The sequence below is a fragment of the Phalaenopsis equestris genome, unplaced genomic scaffold (assembly GCF_001263595.1).
Source record: "Phalaenopsis equestris unplaced genomic scaffold, ASM126359v1 Scaffold000085, whole genome shotgun sequence".
In the NCBI taxonomy this organism is placed as follows: domain Eukaryota; kingdom Viridiplantae; phylum Streptophyta; class Magnoliopsida; order Asparagales; family Orchidaceae; genus Phalaenopsis; species Phalaenopsis equestris.
This window is the reverse complement of record NW_018164527.1, coordinates 140,645-158,701: the sequence shown is the minus strand read 5'-3', so window position 1 is coordinate 158,701 and position 18,057 is coordinate 140,645. Positions and strand designations below refer to the sequence as shown.

Genomic DNA, 18,057 nt, shown 5'->3' with positions numbered 1-18,057 from the left:
TATTCAATAAGTTGCAGCTGCCCCAAACAGACCTTAGTCAAGCCAAAGGAACATACTATAGCTCGGTATCTGGGAGGCCTAAGGCTAACTATCAATAACATTATGCAATTTTAGCCCTATTGGTCACTAGAAGATGTTCGGACCTTAGCATTGAAGGTGGAAAGACAACGAAAACAGAGTAGGTAACTACCGCCATTCAGACAACCACCTGCCGTTGGAAACATTAGCATGAGCACGCCTCAAGTAAGACTGTAAATGAACCAATGCACCCGATGAACAACTCGAACTCGGCTCAATTAAGCCTCAATCATATTTGTTTAAATTAATAAATAAAAAACTTAAACAACTTTTAAAAGCTTAGAGCTTAAATGAACTAAATATGAACATAGTTGAACGTATTCATTTATGTTCATGAACAAACTCACTTGTTGTTCAACAAATAACTCATTAAATACTCGATATTAAGCTAGATGATAGCTCGTATTATATATGATATATTATTTAAATAAAATTTAATAAAATAAAATTTGTTTAAAATGTAAATTTAATAGTAATATATTATTATATCAATAATATTTTTTGATTAATTATTAATTATATATTTATTTTACTAAAGTTTAGATGTTGGATGAGAAAATACATAAGACTTATGTGTCATGTATGCAATGCCCCTTAAAATTAAAAATAGACCCCAACAAACTTCACTTTTCCACTGGTCTCTCACAATTTCATGTCTCCTGGTTTCGCCTGAAACATACAAAACCCTAAGTCACTAGGCTATGCAAGCATCGAAGGCAACAACGAGATCGCAGTGTGCAAAGATCGCTGAAACTATAGTCTCTCGAGTATCTCCCTTTTCCACTTTGCTCATAAAATCCTACCCGACTAAAAAATACAATGCAATCATTATAAGTTATATATGATTAAGAATAAGGATGGTGCAAGAACTCAAAATAAAAGACATCTACAAGATTGTCCAAAAAAGCTAGAAAAAAAAAGGTGCATATCATTATGAGAAGACCAACACCTACATCTAAATGTAGGAATTGAGTTGAAACTTGGACGTATCATTATGCAAAAATATGAGAAATTAAATTTTATATAATCATGGTTCATGAGTTGCATTTCATTTTTATAGAGTTCAAAATCGATAAATTAGTCAGTGCAATCAGATTTGTAAAATTATTTATTGAATTTTTTATGCGAAATCTAAATATTTGTTTGAGTATTTAGCGTGTTTATTATCTCATTTAAATACTCGTTCACTTGTCATAAACAAATCAAGTTCAAACAATAAAAAATTTAAACAATTCAAGCTTGAACAATATGAACAATATACAATATATGAAAGCTCGACACAAGCCCAAGCTGAATATAAACAACTTATAATTATACCAAGCCAAGTCCGAACTATGATATACTCGGCTCGACTCGACTCAATTACGACCCTATCCTCAGGGAGTTGAGAAAACTGGTCAGGATAAGAACATAGTCATTCGGATAGAGAAGAATACTGAGACGAGTAGAACAATCACTACAGTCCCAACCAAAAAATGCTTCAGATATCATAATTTTAGACACATCGCCTCCAGTTGCCCTAAGAGTCGGATTGTATCTTTACCCCATGGAAGTAGCTGAAGAAAATGGTGACGAGCATCAACTTCCAGCAGATAAGGGTAAAATGCTTGTCGTTCAAAGAAAAGCACTCTCCTTCCCCTTCCGCGTCACACTCATGACCCAACCTCTTTTAGTCATCACTCTTAGGATACACTTTACTCGAGTTTGTTTGTGTCTATTGTTGCATTTCCCTTTTAAGAGCGTTTGATTGTAACCCTATTTGCTTTTGAGTAATAATATTTGCTTTCCATATTGTGGTTTGGGTTAACTCTCGTATCATATAGTGCAGTAAGAAAAAATAACTCACTTGCAGGTAAATCTTCCGTAGTTTATTATATGAAACTTAGGAAAGTTGACCGTAAACAAGCTTAAACACTGCTCAAATAAAAACATAATAAAACATTAGTTAATAATAAGTAATATGCAACTTCATAACTAATATGAGGAAAAAATTCCACTCCACCTAAATTACATCAATAATTATAGCATAAACAGAAAGCAGAAAAAAAAAGCTGAGGACAACTAAAAACTAACCAAACCTACTGGCTTTCAAAGTATCTCAACGCCCCTTCCCATCCGCCATATGCCAGCCTACTAAACTAGTAATTTTATAATCAAGGGACCTCCCCGGCCTCTCTCTTACTCTGTTTCTCTCCTCTCTCACTTTATTTCCAACTCCACATACTGTTGTTCATATAAAAATATGTAGCATACGAAACATGAAACCACTTCTAAAGAAATGAGCGCCTGAAACAATAATTTGATTGAAGGCGGTTACACTGTCCATGCAAAAAAGGAGCACGAGAAACATGTACTGCACCATTGCTTAGCTTAACCCAGCAGAAACTTATCACCCAGAACTTGGCGAATAGATCTGGGATATGGAAACATCAGAAACAGACAGTAATGAACTACAGAATGAAGCCCTACAATGAAAAAATAAAGAGTAGCATGAAAATAATAAGCGTTCAAGACAAATTAATAGAAAAAAGAGTTGAATTAAGAGCAGTGAGTATTTGGCTTTTTTTCTAAGATTAAACTCTCTCCTTACCTTTAGCTAAGACTCACTTCTCTCTAACACACCCCCACCCAGCAAGGCACGTTCTGTACAACACTGCAGGCATTGATGATTGCCAAAAAATTATGAGAGAACTCAAGGAAAATACAATGATGATGAAGTTTTAGAGACTGAGGTCAAGTAGATAGATACAGTGAGAGCTGAGAGATAACACTTGAAAGCCTCACGAATAAGTTGACATCTACTGCAGAAGAAGGTACTTGTCAAAGAAGTAATCAATTACAGGTTTACCCATAGTTGAAGTTGGACAAGAAGGTAATGCTGAGCATTTACAAAATTTTCCTAGGAATATATAATTGACATATGGTACCAATCTGATTAAATTTTAACACCATAGAAGCTATAAGTTGACCAAGCTTCAATATATTCAGGCAAGACTAAAAAATCAACTCTTCACATCCAGCTGGTTTAGGCCAAGTTCTCCCTCTTGTTTAGTCCCACATCAAATTTTCCCAGGAATATGAATTGGACAAAAAGGGGTAAGATAAGTAGAACATTTGTCAATTTTATATTTCAAATGTAACGACACCATATTAGCACTCTCAACTTTTACTTGCAATGTGCCTTCTATATCCTTTTTAACAATGAGAAAGCTACCAAGTCCATGAGAACCATTTATAACAATAAATTGTTGAACCAATGACAAGAAAAGTACCTAAGTGTTCACTGTCCACATCGAACAAATTAACTCATATATTGTTTAATTATTCGAGCATCATTAGCACTATAAATTTCACCCCACAAAACAAGTAATCCCATGTATTGTTTCAAAGTCATTACAAACTCAACAAATTCCATCTTGAAATCACTAGAATTGATGAATGACCCCTATGAGGAATCCTAAGCTAAGAAAAGCTCTATGCATGCACAAGCCATACCATACTTAAAGGTGCAAGTATGCTCAAACTTCCCAGAGAAGCCTAGGGCAGCTTGGCGCCTCTAATAAATATCCATAAGAATCCAAAGATTTTTATAGTTTAATGAAGTTATCGCACACTCCATAATTTGCTTATTTCAGAAGATTTCTTTCCATTATGAGATGTGCAAAGAAATCACTTGAAACCAAACCAAACCCAAACCCAAAACAAGAGATTGAACCCATGTTTTGTTTCAATTTTCATCAAAGCTAACTTTTGCTCCACGAAACAACAGATCTCATGCATTATTTCAATGCCATTATGTATGGCCCCAAATTAGCCAATTAGTAGATTTTGATGATATAACAACCCACCTTGTACGAGAAAACAAGCTTGCTGCCTCTCCTATAAGCTCCATGCACTAGGATATTCCCTCATTGGAGTCAGCCCCCAATGCGGTATCCTAGGCTAAGCAAGCACTAGGCATGCCTAAGCCTTAATAGACTTGAAGGTGCAAGTAGGCTTGGACTTCCTATAGACAGGGTTGGGCATGCTTGAACTCTCGAACAAATCTTCAGATAAATCTAAATGAGATTTTTCTAGTTTGTTATATGGTCCGTAATATGCTTTATTCTAAAGGAACCATTTCCAATAAGAGGTGTGAGAAGACCTCAACCCAAAATCCAAATCACAGCAAAGGATTGATCAATTTGATTTCAATTTTAAAGAACTTAGTTTTCCTTTTTACATGCTTGCATAAGCAACGACTCATTAGTATGTTTTTGTTGCTTGAAATCGGAACCGTAAAAAATAACAAGAAAAAGCAATATGCATCACATATGATTACCAAACCCGCCCATTTTAGAGGAAACTGAGCTAAATTGCATAGCTCACAAAATTCCCTTTTGTTAAGTGACCCTATATCAGAGCAACCAAACCGAATATAACCAGTTTAAATCATGCTACATAACTTCTACGTGTAACCCAAGAACTTCACCTGATTGTTTAGTTTCGTTGGTTCAATCACAGGTTCTATTTTGGCGGCCTGGTTTCAGATTATAATCTAGTTGCTTGGCTTTGTTGAGTTAGATTCTACATAGAGATATCTCTGCAGACATGTAAAAATTTCCCAACGCACTAATGCTCCTCCTTGAAAGTATTAAATTAGCTGCTCAGCCAACAATATAGGAGTTAAATAATAAAATCTTCTAAAGCATCACTAGTCAACAATGACCTACCACACTCATGTCAACTTCATCAGCCTCCTGCACCTGCCTTTCTTCTGGATGTAGCAACTACAAACCAGGAATCTTTTGCATTTCTTTAGTTAACAAATGAAAGTTTTTTCCCTCTGCCAACAAAAGTATTTCACGCCCCTCAATTAAACAATACCCAAAACTGCATACTAACAAAGCCAATCAAAACACTGAAATTAAAAAAAAAAAAAAAATTCTATGCTTTTCACTCATATTTACCAAAAAGAAGCCCCCAAAATTTCTATACTAAATACTAAAGACATTAAGCAGGTCAAAGTAGCAAGTCATTGCATCATTTGCTTCAACCATCTGATTACTGAGGTCAATTTCTTTTGGTTAATTCCTCGTACCTTTAGATGATTTTTCTTTTTGAATAGGTTCAAAACATCAAACCTTCCACTTCTTAAACATAAGGTTGAGATCTAACTCCTGCAACGTGCAACACCCTTTCAACTACTTGCACTACCTGTAGCTACTATTTGTCTATAAAGAGCCACCTTCATACTCTTCACACCCACCAAACCCAAAATCTAAAAAAACCCGATAAGTACAATATCAAATTACTTTATTAGCAGAAAAAGGCAATAAATGGCAACGATGGAAGATTTTCCTATTAATGCTGTGGTTCAGGCCCATTTTGTCTTTAAACAAAATTCTACAAATTTTTTAACGCATGCAAATACCTAAAAGAGACCTAAGAAGCCACATATCTACCAAGAAACCAGTTGGGAATGAAACCCTTTATCTTAGGAATAAAATAAAGAATAAACAAAGAAGGAGCTGAAGAAGTTTGAGTTCTAGATAAAAAACCCTTAGAGATATGAGATTGTATTGTATGATGTTTCAATTGTTTGACTACTGCTCCAATGGAATTGAGAATGGACCGAAGAAAAAAATGATGTCAAGTTTGGTAAAACATCAGCTAACAAAATATAACCTTCTTTAAAGTAAGGCCAACTTTTCTTTATCCTTTTTCCGCATGAAAATAAAAAAGAGAAAAACAGATGTTGCAGCAAACCAACAATTGCCCGGTGTAACTCAAAGACTAAATAATGATGGAAAAAAAAACACTCAACGATCAAGAACAATCAACAAATTATATTTTACAATTACAAATGGTTGTCATGGACTGAATAGCTTCCACATTATTAATAAAAAAAATAAAAAGTTTGCATAAAGTTGGAAGTAATGAATATAGTGCAAATTGACATGATTTAACATTAGAAATGCACAGACCAGCATTTAGAATAATTTATGCTATGCCAAGGAAGACGTTACCCGTACAAAGTCTGATGATGGAATGCAATCAGATCAAAAACTTATAGAACTTTTTCGATATGGTATATCAATTGGAGCCTTGCATTGCCAAACTCATTATCCAAGTCCTTCAATATAAACCAATATGTTCGAGGCTATTATATTCATTCATATAAACAAGAGAAAAAAAAAGATTTGCAAATTAAAGAAAGCCAAATAGATAATATATATATTTTTAGATGAAAACCTAAAAATAGAAAAAAGTAAAATAATAGTATATGCAACAATCAATTAAATTCAAAGAAATTAACAATAAATTTGAACCACAAAAAATCAACAAGAAATTGATTTTTTTTATTATGTAATTGAAATTCTATTTGTAGCAAAATTGACCAAAATTATGATTTGGAAGATCAATGTTTGTATTTCATAATAAATAGATATTATCACAAAACAGCTAGAGAGCTTTCTCATGATTTTCAAAACTTGAGATAACATGTGCAGAAGGCCTCTTCATGTTCCTGTGATATAATACAAAAAATCTTAGCCTTTATAATTGAACTTGTGGTAACAAAATCATCCAAATAATTAAAAAATTATATGAAAATCTTCTGAATATAACCAATCATCTAATCTCACATTTAATTTGGCCCAAATAAAACAATTCCAATTTCCCGCAAATAGCAGGCTAGAACAATTTCTCAACTTTAAAATTCCACCATCTTATATCCAAAAGCAATACATTTTTTTATTGCTTTCTTTATGATCTTAAAATAAACATCAATAACTACTACTCTATCTTGTAGGGTTAGACTCTCGCCCAAATTACCTTATAGTTTAATAAGAAGAAGCTTCTTTCCTTACATTTGAGAAGTAATTTATTTGTGTTTTGATTGCTCCAATTTCACACAAATGTTTTTTCCATTTCTTAAAGTATGTATTCACTATTGCAAGATCATAAAAATGCTGAGAAAATAAAAATAGCATCTCCTATTTCATTTTTATATTAATGTACATCCACAATGGAGCCTCCGATAGCCATCCCATTTTCCCAATTAAATCACCTCCTACAAATCCTTCGCTTTCTTAGGCACGAACACTAAACCCAATATTGCTTTTTCAAACTATATTTCAATCCAGCTTGAGGTGCATAAACACTAAGAACATCTATAATATCTTCATGGATAATTATTTCAATAGCAATCACCCTATCACTAACCATATTGAACTCAACAATCTTATCTTTTAACACTCTTATCTATTATTATCCCAAGTTCATTCCAATTATTAACCATTCCAAAATACAATAACTTATAACCTTCTCCATCTTATAAAAACATCAATGAAAACACATAAATAAAAATTAAAAAAAACATATATTAAGCACTTGAATCAAAATCCATAGGGCAATCATACATTATGCATGTCACACTAAAATTGCATACATAATAAAGGGAAAATGGGTACATAAACAATACACGTAAGAAATTACACAAATATACTATATATAGCACTTGTGCTTAGATATTGAAAACGTAAGACAAGAATTGTGTTGAGCTGAGCCACAAATATCATGGATTGAAACCGGCTTGGTCATACTAAAATTTATTCTTCTGCTCAAGCTCGAGTCAAGCATTCACATATATGTTTTTACATGATTAGATTTCTCTATGATTCTGCTTGCTTGTTGTTGAATTGCTAAATTAAGCAAACGATTAATTATTTGAGTTGATAAGCAAACTTAAAAAATAAAAATATTTTAGCTTTTTATATTAAGAAATAATTTTAAACATCAAATTGAACAATTAATTCGATAAATAAGGAACTAGTAGTTAACTACTTGACACCAATTAATAAGTATTAAATAAATGGGATAATAAATATGTCACAAATAATTTTTTTTAATCATAAAACAAAAATAAATACTCACTTATTCATTGAAATAAAAAAAATTAGAATAGATTGCATCGAATCGTTACGCAACTTCACTAAAAATAGATTAATGAATTTGAAATAGGCAAAAAGCTAAAAACATTTACCTAGATAAAAAAACATTTCATGGGAAATCATCTTGTGCCTACTAATCTGTAAAAGCATTTGATGCCTTTGTAGGTCCCAATCTCCTTGAAGCCTCTTGACCTCGAGAGCTAAAGATAATGTGCTCATGGTTTCACTGATTTGTAAACTGTACGACGGTTAAGATAAAGTAAAATATAAGATGTCCTCATGGAAATACCTCTTGCTGGTTAAGTTCAAATCTCCTGTTCTTACCTCTTGCTGGTCGATGGCTGCAACTAATGGTTGAAGCAACATGTAAGCATTCTGAGCTGAAGGTAATGACAATGACAATATAGACGGGCAAACAGAAGGAGATGCAACGAAAAATAGCAGCTGCAGGTAGTAGATGGGGCTCAGTAATAGCAATGCAAATTCAATGCCCATGGGCGGCAAACCATCGTAACATATTTGAGAGAAGAAAAGCTCTGGATTTATAACTAGATGGATGCACACCATGCGTCCATAATTATGATTAACTCAACCATGGTTAAAACTGTTGTAATGGGTTTTATAGTTGATTTCAATAGAGAAAGCTAAAAATCCTTCTTTATTTACATATTTTAGTACTATTTATTAATCAATAAAATTTGTCGCAAATGCTACAAAACAGAGTTAAAAAATTCATCTACATGCTACCAATGTGTATATATATATATATATATATTGAGAGTTGACAGATTTACTTAATTCTACATAAAAGAAAACTCAACTACGGTGATCTAACTACTTGCTTTTAGTAATTATCTGCACCTCATCTTTTTTATGTGCAATGCAAAAAAGTTTTTTGGTTTATAAATGTTTATATATGGCACTTCTCATCATCTACTTTAGCCATGAGCATGACTAAGGGCGAGAAATAAATAATTTCTAGTTGATCCCTTCCTATCTTCAACTTGGAACATAAAATTTAAATAGATCCGGCTCAATATTTGTAATCTTTTTGCTTTTTTTAAAAATTAGCTATATAATACATACACATTTATGTATCTATGTATGTATATAGATAGCTAGACACGTGTAGTATGCATGTATATATCATCATCATTTGGACTTGATGAATTCTAATATTCCAATCATTCTAACTTACAGCTACATGAAGTGTTAAATTTATTAAGCACAAATCAATTTTTAAAAACTTTTATCCATGTTAACTTAGGTCGGCTCCTTTCCTTTTTAAATCCTTCAGCATTAATTTTATCAACTAATCCAATGGGTGCATTCTTTACCCATGATTGCATATTAAAAATCGACTAACTCTACTTTTTATTACCTGTAATAGATGTAAATCCAACCTCCAACATAGTCATCCCTTAATTCATCTGTCCTAATTTTATCATAAATTTATGCTATAATTCTCATTTTTACCACACTCAACTTGACCATCAATGATTTTTTCACCATCCAACACTCAAATTCATCCAACATAGTCACTTTAATGGCAGATTTTTTAAATTTCCTATAATTTTCCAATCAATGATATTGTTTTTTACAACATACTTCCAAGATATTTTTCTATTTTAAGCATACATCCTTACCTATATCGAGCTTATCACGTTAGAATCACTTTAGAATCATCTTTTTTACAACATAGTTCATTATCTAATAGGCCAAACAAACTTTAAGCTTATCACGTTAGAATCACTTTATCTTGACATGAAAAGTGTAATTAATCAATAAAAACAAGCCTCAACAGCAGTAACATAGACATAACTTTTAACTGTGTTTTTTGCGACTGCTGTTTCACTCAAATGAAAAATAGAGTTATCTAGGCTGCATGTTATCACAATGCTAGTGCAATTTATCAATTCTTATTGAGTCAATATGTATATCTTCCCAATTCAAAATGATCAAAGTTGGTTCCTGCCTTCTTTGCCATTGCTTCTAACTATCAAATAGTTGCTTTGGAAGACATTCCTTGTTCACTTTATTAGTACAACAGTACCATGAGGACTGCAATGATATTATAACTTCAGGGGCATTCATATTATTTATTCATTCCATATTGTTGCTATAAGGATCACAGTACTACTTAGAAAGACCAATCGTGATTCAAAGCTTTTACTCTCATTTCTTTTAGACAAAAACATAATTGATATTAGATTCGTCCTAATTGGAACATCTAGATAATTGCTATCATGAATCAACCAACAGCCGCATCCTTGAGATATTGGCAAACCAACCTGACATGTGGGTTATGGATAACATAAAACTTGAGATATCGACAGCCCTACAGCCTTTAGTGGCAGTCACTACTTAACATTTTCCTCCTCTAATCTAAATATTAAAATTGGTTTAAACATGCGAGCATACATGCAACAAAGTTTCCCTAAAGATCAATTAGATTTATAAGAAACCGTATCAGCTGCTCACTATGCAAGGTTCCTTTTCCAATAAGAATGATAGTATAAATGACTGTGACCAACAATTACTTGGCATAAAGCTGATTTAAAAAACTTCAACGTCTATCGCACGGCTCAAGTAAAACATGAACTAACCCGCCTCTAATTTATTCCAATTAATATTGACATCAATCTAGGATCACTATAATGTGTGGGAGAGATCAATAGAAGCATTAGGTAAGTTCTAGGACAAAATAGAACGGTGAAAAAATAATGACAGCGGAGAAATGGATGCACTTGACGGCTCGATAGAAAACCAGAACAGAAAAAGTGTAGGTTGGCTGAAAAATTGGCTGCGTAGGTCTTTGGAAGTCCAAAAGAAAATCACTTTCTAAAGCCAATCTAGTTACAGACACACCAAAACTGAGAAAAATCAAAGGATACAACATTTCAAACAAAAAAGAACTAAAAAAAAAAACGGGTCTATATTGCATAAATCAAAATCCCAAAAGTGTTCAAACAAAGTTTTAATAATATATTTATATGCAGGAAACCAAATACCATAAAAATTACCTAAATAAAGCAGCTAATAATTGTATAATAGACTGGCCAGCACAAGAGCATAAGAATTCCCCAAATTAGCCAGAGGAGAACTGGTTGGACAAGTTTTGGAACTAACACCAACACTTCAATTTTTTATCGTAAGCAGTCTGACATCCACATTATTCTCCCTGGGTAAAAGGGGCAGCACATTCCCGTAAGCAGTCCGACATCCACATTATTACATTATTCTCCCTGGGTAAAAGGGGCAGCACATTCTTTGTGGGAAGCATCTAGATTCTCTTAGTTCGGCAATAGGTCTGCGAAGTTAAAGGTAGCAGATATGTTGTAGTCTCATAAGTCAATTTTGTCAGCATTGACGTTGATTTTCTTGGAAACTCTAAATGATCTGTCAACTCTAGGCTTGAGCTTTACAAAAATACCCACAAACTCATTCTTTAATCTGATCCACATCAAATCTCCTTCCTTAAAGAACATAACCTTCCTAGACCAGTTAGCCTAATTCTTATACTTTGTGTTACGACCAGGCCCGAGGCTTAGAATTAACCAAAGGAGATACAAAATGTTGGACGGTTAGAACTAAGATTTCTATTTTCATTTAGCATTTAACAAATGAAAGAGTTAATAATCAAATTAAATTAAAGCAATATAATTTATTTTAATTCATTACAAGATTTCTATTTTCATTATAAACAATGATTTTTCTATTGTTCATCTTTTAAAAAACTAATTACAACGGAAAAATTAGTTTAAAATAACTATGAGTTAACCAAAATTAGTAAATAAACTACAATAACAAAAAAAAAACATATACATGTCAGGTATGATTTTAATAGATCAATATAAATATTTGATATATTAAAAAAAAATGATGTTATTCAAAGAAAATTTTATTATATCAATAGCATATTTATATCATTTTATATCTACAAAACCGTCACAAGAGCACCGTCTAAAAATTTGTGTCAGTTAAAATACTTCAAAATGAATATCTTTTTTATTTACGTGCACTGGTACCTTAGTGTTCTCCTAGTAGTACCATAAAATGATGACTATATTATAATCAGTCATACACATCCAAGCAGTCAATATTTTCTTTAATATTGAAATAAAAAAAAGATACAAAAAGTTGTATGAGAGGGCCAATAGATGATGCCCAACTCATACGATACATCGTACAAAGATATCCCAACAAAAATATACAAAAGACCCAAATAAAGAAAACATGCAAAAACAAGTGTCTATGAACAAGGCAGTTTAGACCTGCCTTTTCCTTTGGTTCTTGGAGCGGATCCAGATAGCAAACTCTGAAGTGTTGTTCCATTGCCAGGAGTGACCAAGGTATCATCCATTAAGTTTCCAAGCTGAATAGTGTCCCCAGCCTTCTTCCTCCCTTCCTCCACCGCGAAGTGTAAACTTGCCATTCTTCTTCCGAAGACTGTTCAGTTTGATCCGTAAAAGAAAAGACAATTGCAGCGATGAATTCCTGAGTTTGTGTAGGATAATCTTCTAATACTCGGGAATGTTGACCTCATTTTTGAGGTCATTACTCCTTTCCTTAGGATCCTAGGATCTAGTTCTAGGGGTTCTATTGACTATCCTAGAAAATTAGAAATTGGTACCCACCATTTTAGAAATTCCAAAACACTTCTTATTTTCCTGTGATGTCTAGCATTTATGGTCTCAAACTCATCGTCTTATGTACGAGCGGTTAAGGGCTATTGTGGGCTATTGTGTGAAGACTCAAGGAGAAGTTCTCAATAGGAACTTAAGCCCTAGGAAAACCTCCTCACGACTTTATCATCATATACACAAACAAAATGCACCAAATTCACTAAATTGCACAAAATCGGACTTCAATTAAGCCCAAATGATGGTGGAAATGTGAACTTCTCTGGATGACCCCCGATGACAAAATGGACTGTGCCAACGCGTCTGAGACACCAATTTTAGTAGAAAAAGACACCTATATTGTCATATTTCCTACACAAGAAAATTGGCATGTAAATCGATGAACTCGTTAAAACAACATCCGACGGCAAAACGGACCGCGCCAGCGAGTCTAGAACGTCAGAATTACTTAAAAATGATACAAATTTTGTTATGTTTCGACGCACGAATAAAACAATAATTAAATTTTTATTTTTGTTTAAATATTAAATATTTTTTTAAAATATTAACTATTTTTTTAAATACCCTTAAATTGTAATTATACTAAACCTAAATCCTATTTACACCTCTACCCGCACGCTTAAACTCTCATTCAGCCTTGTGTTCGGCTCGATCCCGCGGCTCGTCTCCCTCTCCTCCGTGTGCCCTAGATCCACGATGGATCCACACGGCTCTCACGCGACTCTCCTTGCCGTTCTTGCTAGCGGCTCATCTCCTCAAGCTTCCCTTTGGCTTTTTGGCTCTCCAATCGCAAGGAGATGAGATGGCCGACACTTCTCCTCGAGGCTGTACGCTCTCCTCTTTATTGTGTCGATTTCATCCCTCTTGTTCTATTCGGCCATGGAACGGTGGTTGGTGGCTTCTTCTCTTCTCTTCTCTGCCTATAAAACGATTTCCTAGTCTACTGTGTTCTACTGTGTCTACTGTGTTGGGTTGTTGAAATTTTTGAGAGAGAAAATGACGGTTTTTGAGAAAAGAGGGCTTGGATTCTTCTTACTGTGGGGGAAAGCTACTTCTTTCTGATTTGCTATTCGAGGGGAGTTCTTCTTCCTCTCTGTTAGCCGATACTCTTGTGGATAAAGAGCCAGGAGCTGGAAGCCGCGGGGGCTATTTGCGTGAGGATTTCGGGAAGGATTGTTGTGGGGGGGTGTTTCTTTCAATTTATTTTAGTACTTTGCTTTAAATCTGCATTAAAAATGTATTCTCTTCCTCTCCTCTACTTGGCACTATTTCAGATGGCATGAAGGTACTTTCTATCTCAAGTGAAAGCAATATTTGAGCTTCTTTCTTGAAATTTAAGCATGAATAGTTCCTAGAAAAATCTGAATAGAGCATGTATAGGCTGCCTTTATTCCTCTTGCTTGATATATTTGGAAGTATCATAATGGTTGTTTTGAGAAGAGATTTACTCCTCTAGAGATGCATGTTAGAGGAAATTATCAAAGCTTTTATTATTGTTATTTATGCTTAGAATAAATGCTGGAAAATGTTGGCTTTAAAAGGATTTATTCATGTTTACTTATTGTCTATCACTATTTGATACAAAAGCTGGAACCCTCTTATCTTGGGGCTCGGTTTAGCCTCTATGTTGATCGGTTTTGTCCATCTTGGGCTCGGTTTTAGTTGTGCAGGGCTGGATAAATGCTAGAATCATTGTTCTTATTTTTTCCCATAAGCCGAGCTTGGTTTTGGATCATTTTAAAACGTATAAATGGCTGGAATTTGATTTCAAAGTTTGTTTTTTATGGTGGATATGGTTTCGGTTTTGCTCCTGTGTTGGGCTGAGTTTTGCCCCTTTGCTGCTCGATTTTGGCCCCCCTTCTTTGGGCTCGGTTCTAGTTCTTTTGAGAGGGGTAATTACTGAATGTTATTTTTTGGTTTGCCCTTTTGTGTTGGGCTCGGTTTAACCTTATGCCAGCTCGGTTTGGCCCCCTGTGTTGGGCTCGATTTAGCCTCTATGTGTTAAGTTTTGGCCCCCTGTGATGGCTCGGTTTTCGCCCATATGCTGCTCGGTTTAGCCTTTATGCTGCTCTGTTTTTGCCCTTTGTACTGACTTAGTTTTGCCCTTGTGCTGGCTTGGTTAGTCCTTATGCTGGCTTGATTTGTTCCTTATGTTGGACTTGGTTGGGCTTCTTTTGAGGTTGTACTCGAGTTGAAATCCCTTATTGTTAAAATTATTATTGAGTTTAGTCTCACTCTTGCCTGAAGTTGGTTTGTATTATGCATGGGGCTCGGTTTTCCCTTTTTGTTGGGTTCGGGTTGGCCTTTTACTAGGCTTAGTTTGTGCTCCTTTTGATGAGTTATGTTGGTTAAAATTTCTTATATGTTTGAACTATTTCTTTGGGCTTAGTTTACCCCTTTGGTGGGTTCAGTTTAAGCTTCTTTTGGTATTATATTTTGGCTGAAATCTCTTACTGCTTAGAATTGTCCCTTGGATTTAATTTGATATTTTTGTTGGGCATGGCTTGGTTGGAGGTCTCCCTTCTCTTTTGGCTTTACCTATGAGCCCTCTTCTCTTTTGGCTTTACCCGTGAGTTAATTGGGAGCTTGGCTGTGATTCTTGTTGTCTTACCCGTGGGCTCTCCTTTTCTGTTGTTTTACCCGTGAGGTTCTCCTCTCTTTTGGCTCATACCTGTGAGCTGGATTTGAAGCTTGGCTGTGATTCCTATTGCCTTACCCGTGAGCTCTCCCCTCACTTATTGCCTTACCCGTAAGCTTTAACTTGTGACCTCTTAGTGGAATTAGATTTAGAGCTTAACTGTGATTCCTATTGCCTTACCCGTGAGCTCTCCCCTCCCTTATTGCCTTACCCGTGAGCTTTAACTTGTGACCTCTTAGTGGAATAAATTGGGCTGGTGATTGTCTCTTTCTATTGCCTTGGTCATGGATATTTAAAAGAATAATTTTATTTTAATGAGATATAAAAGAAAAGGGAAAAGAGCTTTTGATTAAAGATGAAGTTGAATGGGATTGGTATTGGCATACCTTTTGGAGATAAAAAAAAAAGAGAGAAAAGCTATTCTGGTTTAGTCTCCCTTGCTTTATGACATATGAAGATTTCTTGAAATGTTATTTTGAGAAATTATGAATACGATGTAAATTGAATTCATAAAGGGGTTTGGAAATTCATAAAATTGTCATTTGGAAAGGATACCGTTCATGGATTGATCAGCTTATGAAATGTGAGAAAATGATATCTTTATAGAATTGATTCAAACACTATGGGCTCTATTTTTTAGGTCTTTTCAATATGACTTTGAGAATTGCTCTACCCTTTTTTCCTTCGATCTTTTGGGTGGATCATTTCTCCTCTCTCTCTCATCCCCATTTTTTTTCTTTTGTTTCCTTGTTTTTTGGTTTCCTTGTTTCTTGGTTCAATTTTTTGTGCTTATGTCTGATACATAAGTGCTCATGTATAGCTTTTTGCTATATGTGAAACCATCAAACAAGGTCGCAAGTAAGTCGGTTTTATTTTGAACGTAGGGTGATGATGACAAAGGCACGCCGGTGGTAGAGCAAAATGATACCTCATCCTACAACACCATGACTCAATTCTGGATAGGATGAAAACATCATTCACCGACATAAGACTAGAGGGGAACCTGTACCTTCTTAGGTTGTTGGTAGTCCTAGGCTCGGGGACGTGGTCGCCATTTCTTTTTCAAAATTAATAAAACAAATTGATAAGAATAGATACAATATTTATAAAAATATTTTCATTATAAAAATCAAAATTAAAACAATTTTCTTTTTGCATGCTTGAAATACATATGTATGTTAAAATTTAAATTTTAAAGATGTGTCACAAATTGGGTTGTCCGCTTGTTGATTATCGATCCTGGGCTAAGGAATACCCTCCTAAATTAGGTTCAGTAGGACATCCTTCTAATGGAGTGTCGGGCTTTACACATCCGGGTGGCCGAGTAGCCTTCAATGACCCTCGGGTACAAATATATATTTGAGCTTAGCCCCAACCCGAGTGCTTGCGGACCCCCCTTTTTGTATTTTTTTGTTTGTTTTATTTTTTTGTATGTTTTCTTGGAATTTTGGACAAAACACTCGTGGTCTTTTCTTCGGTATTTTCCCAAAATTTTTTATTATTATTTGTCAATTTTTCTGAATCTTTCGTCGTGAATTTATTCGTCGATTTTCTCTAAGTTTCCAAACAACTTTTCTTTATACAGTGAATAATAGCTAGTTTAAAGGAGCAGCAGACTTCTCAAATTTACAGGTGTGATTTACCTTGCAGCATTTTTTTTATTTATTTTCTAGCATGTTATATTACTTTCCTAGCATGTTATACTACTCTTTCTAGCACGTTATACTATTCTTTCAGCATGCTATACCATCTTTTCTTTCTACTATGCGCTATACTGTTTCTTTTCTTTTATACTACATGTTTAGTTACTTTGATACACACTATACCTTAGTATAGGATAACCTAGTGGTTAAGTGCGTTTTCAAAACTAAAACTAAACCCGAAGGTACTACGACGAAGAGCTTGGAGCAAACATCGTGGGCAACACGACGAGGAACAACTTCAAGATGAATCTGTAACATCAAAACACATTCACATCACCTATCACTCTCTTTTAGTTTAAATAACAACCTATAAAATCACCTTTTAGGCTTTTTGCACAACCTTATTGTGTAATTATATGTCCTAACACTTTAAGATTCTGAAGTTGCTATACGGTATGGTGTAAATACTTCTATTTTTTTAGGTTATTTGCACGATCAGATATCGTACAAATATAACCCTAAACATTAAATAACATCATTTCAAAGATATAAAGTCAAACCGTAGGATAATTGGGAGGTCACCGGGTTCTCCCTAGATCTGTGATATCCCCTATCATTCGCTCTTTTGGATTCCGTAAAATAATTGTTCCTGTTTGAGTCATTCCTATTTGATTTTCTCATGTTCAATCTTGGAAACCTAAACTTTGAAATCTTGAAGGCAAAACCACTGATCTTAATCGAGAGTTTTCTTAATGACCCCAGTCATTTAATATGTAATTAACTATATGAGTTTGCTTCTATAGGAAACTTGAAACTCTGGTAAAATAAATCATATCTAATCCTCGTATTAGATAGGGGAACTTGTTGGCCTCATATAAAATATTTCGCAGATCAAACGAATGTCATAAATTTTTTTAGTTTAGGTGATTGAATTCCTATTATAAGTGATATATTTATACTTCGAGATAAGTGTATTACTTGTAGTATTGTATTCAATCATCTAAACTATTTAAAATGTGAGACCCGTTTGGTCTCACCTATTTTAAAATTAAAATGTTACTTTTAAAAATCAAAAAGGTTATATTCATATTTAAATTATTTTCAAAATCATAAAATCATCA

General features: G+C 34.1%; 1 protein-coding gene across 8 annotated transcripts in view; it reads right to left on the bottom strand.

The window, feature by feature from the left end:
* LOC110019895 overlaps positions 1–18,057 on the bottom strand; it is a 37,714-nt gene that overhangs the window by 8,373 nt on the left and 11,284 nt on the right. For 2 of the 8 annotated variants that reach the window (XM_020717756.1, XM_020717758.1), the window contains exons 2-3: positions 8,337–8,359; positions 8,105–8,250 (exon numbers count right to left, since the gene is read on the bottom strand). In XM_020717756.1, the coding sequence (XP_020573415.1) occupies positions 8,105–8,250; positions 8,337–8,359 (169 nt within the window). Of the gene's footprint in view, positions 1–2,001; positions 2,732–5,932; positions 6,194–8,104; positions 8,711–18,057 lie in introns of those variants that run through there. The other 6 variants (XM_020717761.1, XM_020717757.1, XM_020717760.1 and 3 more) reach the window with 6 other exon arrangements.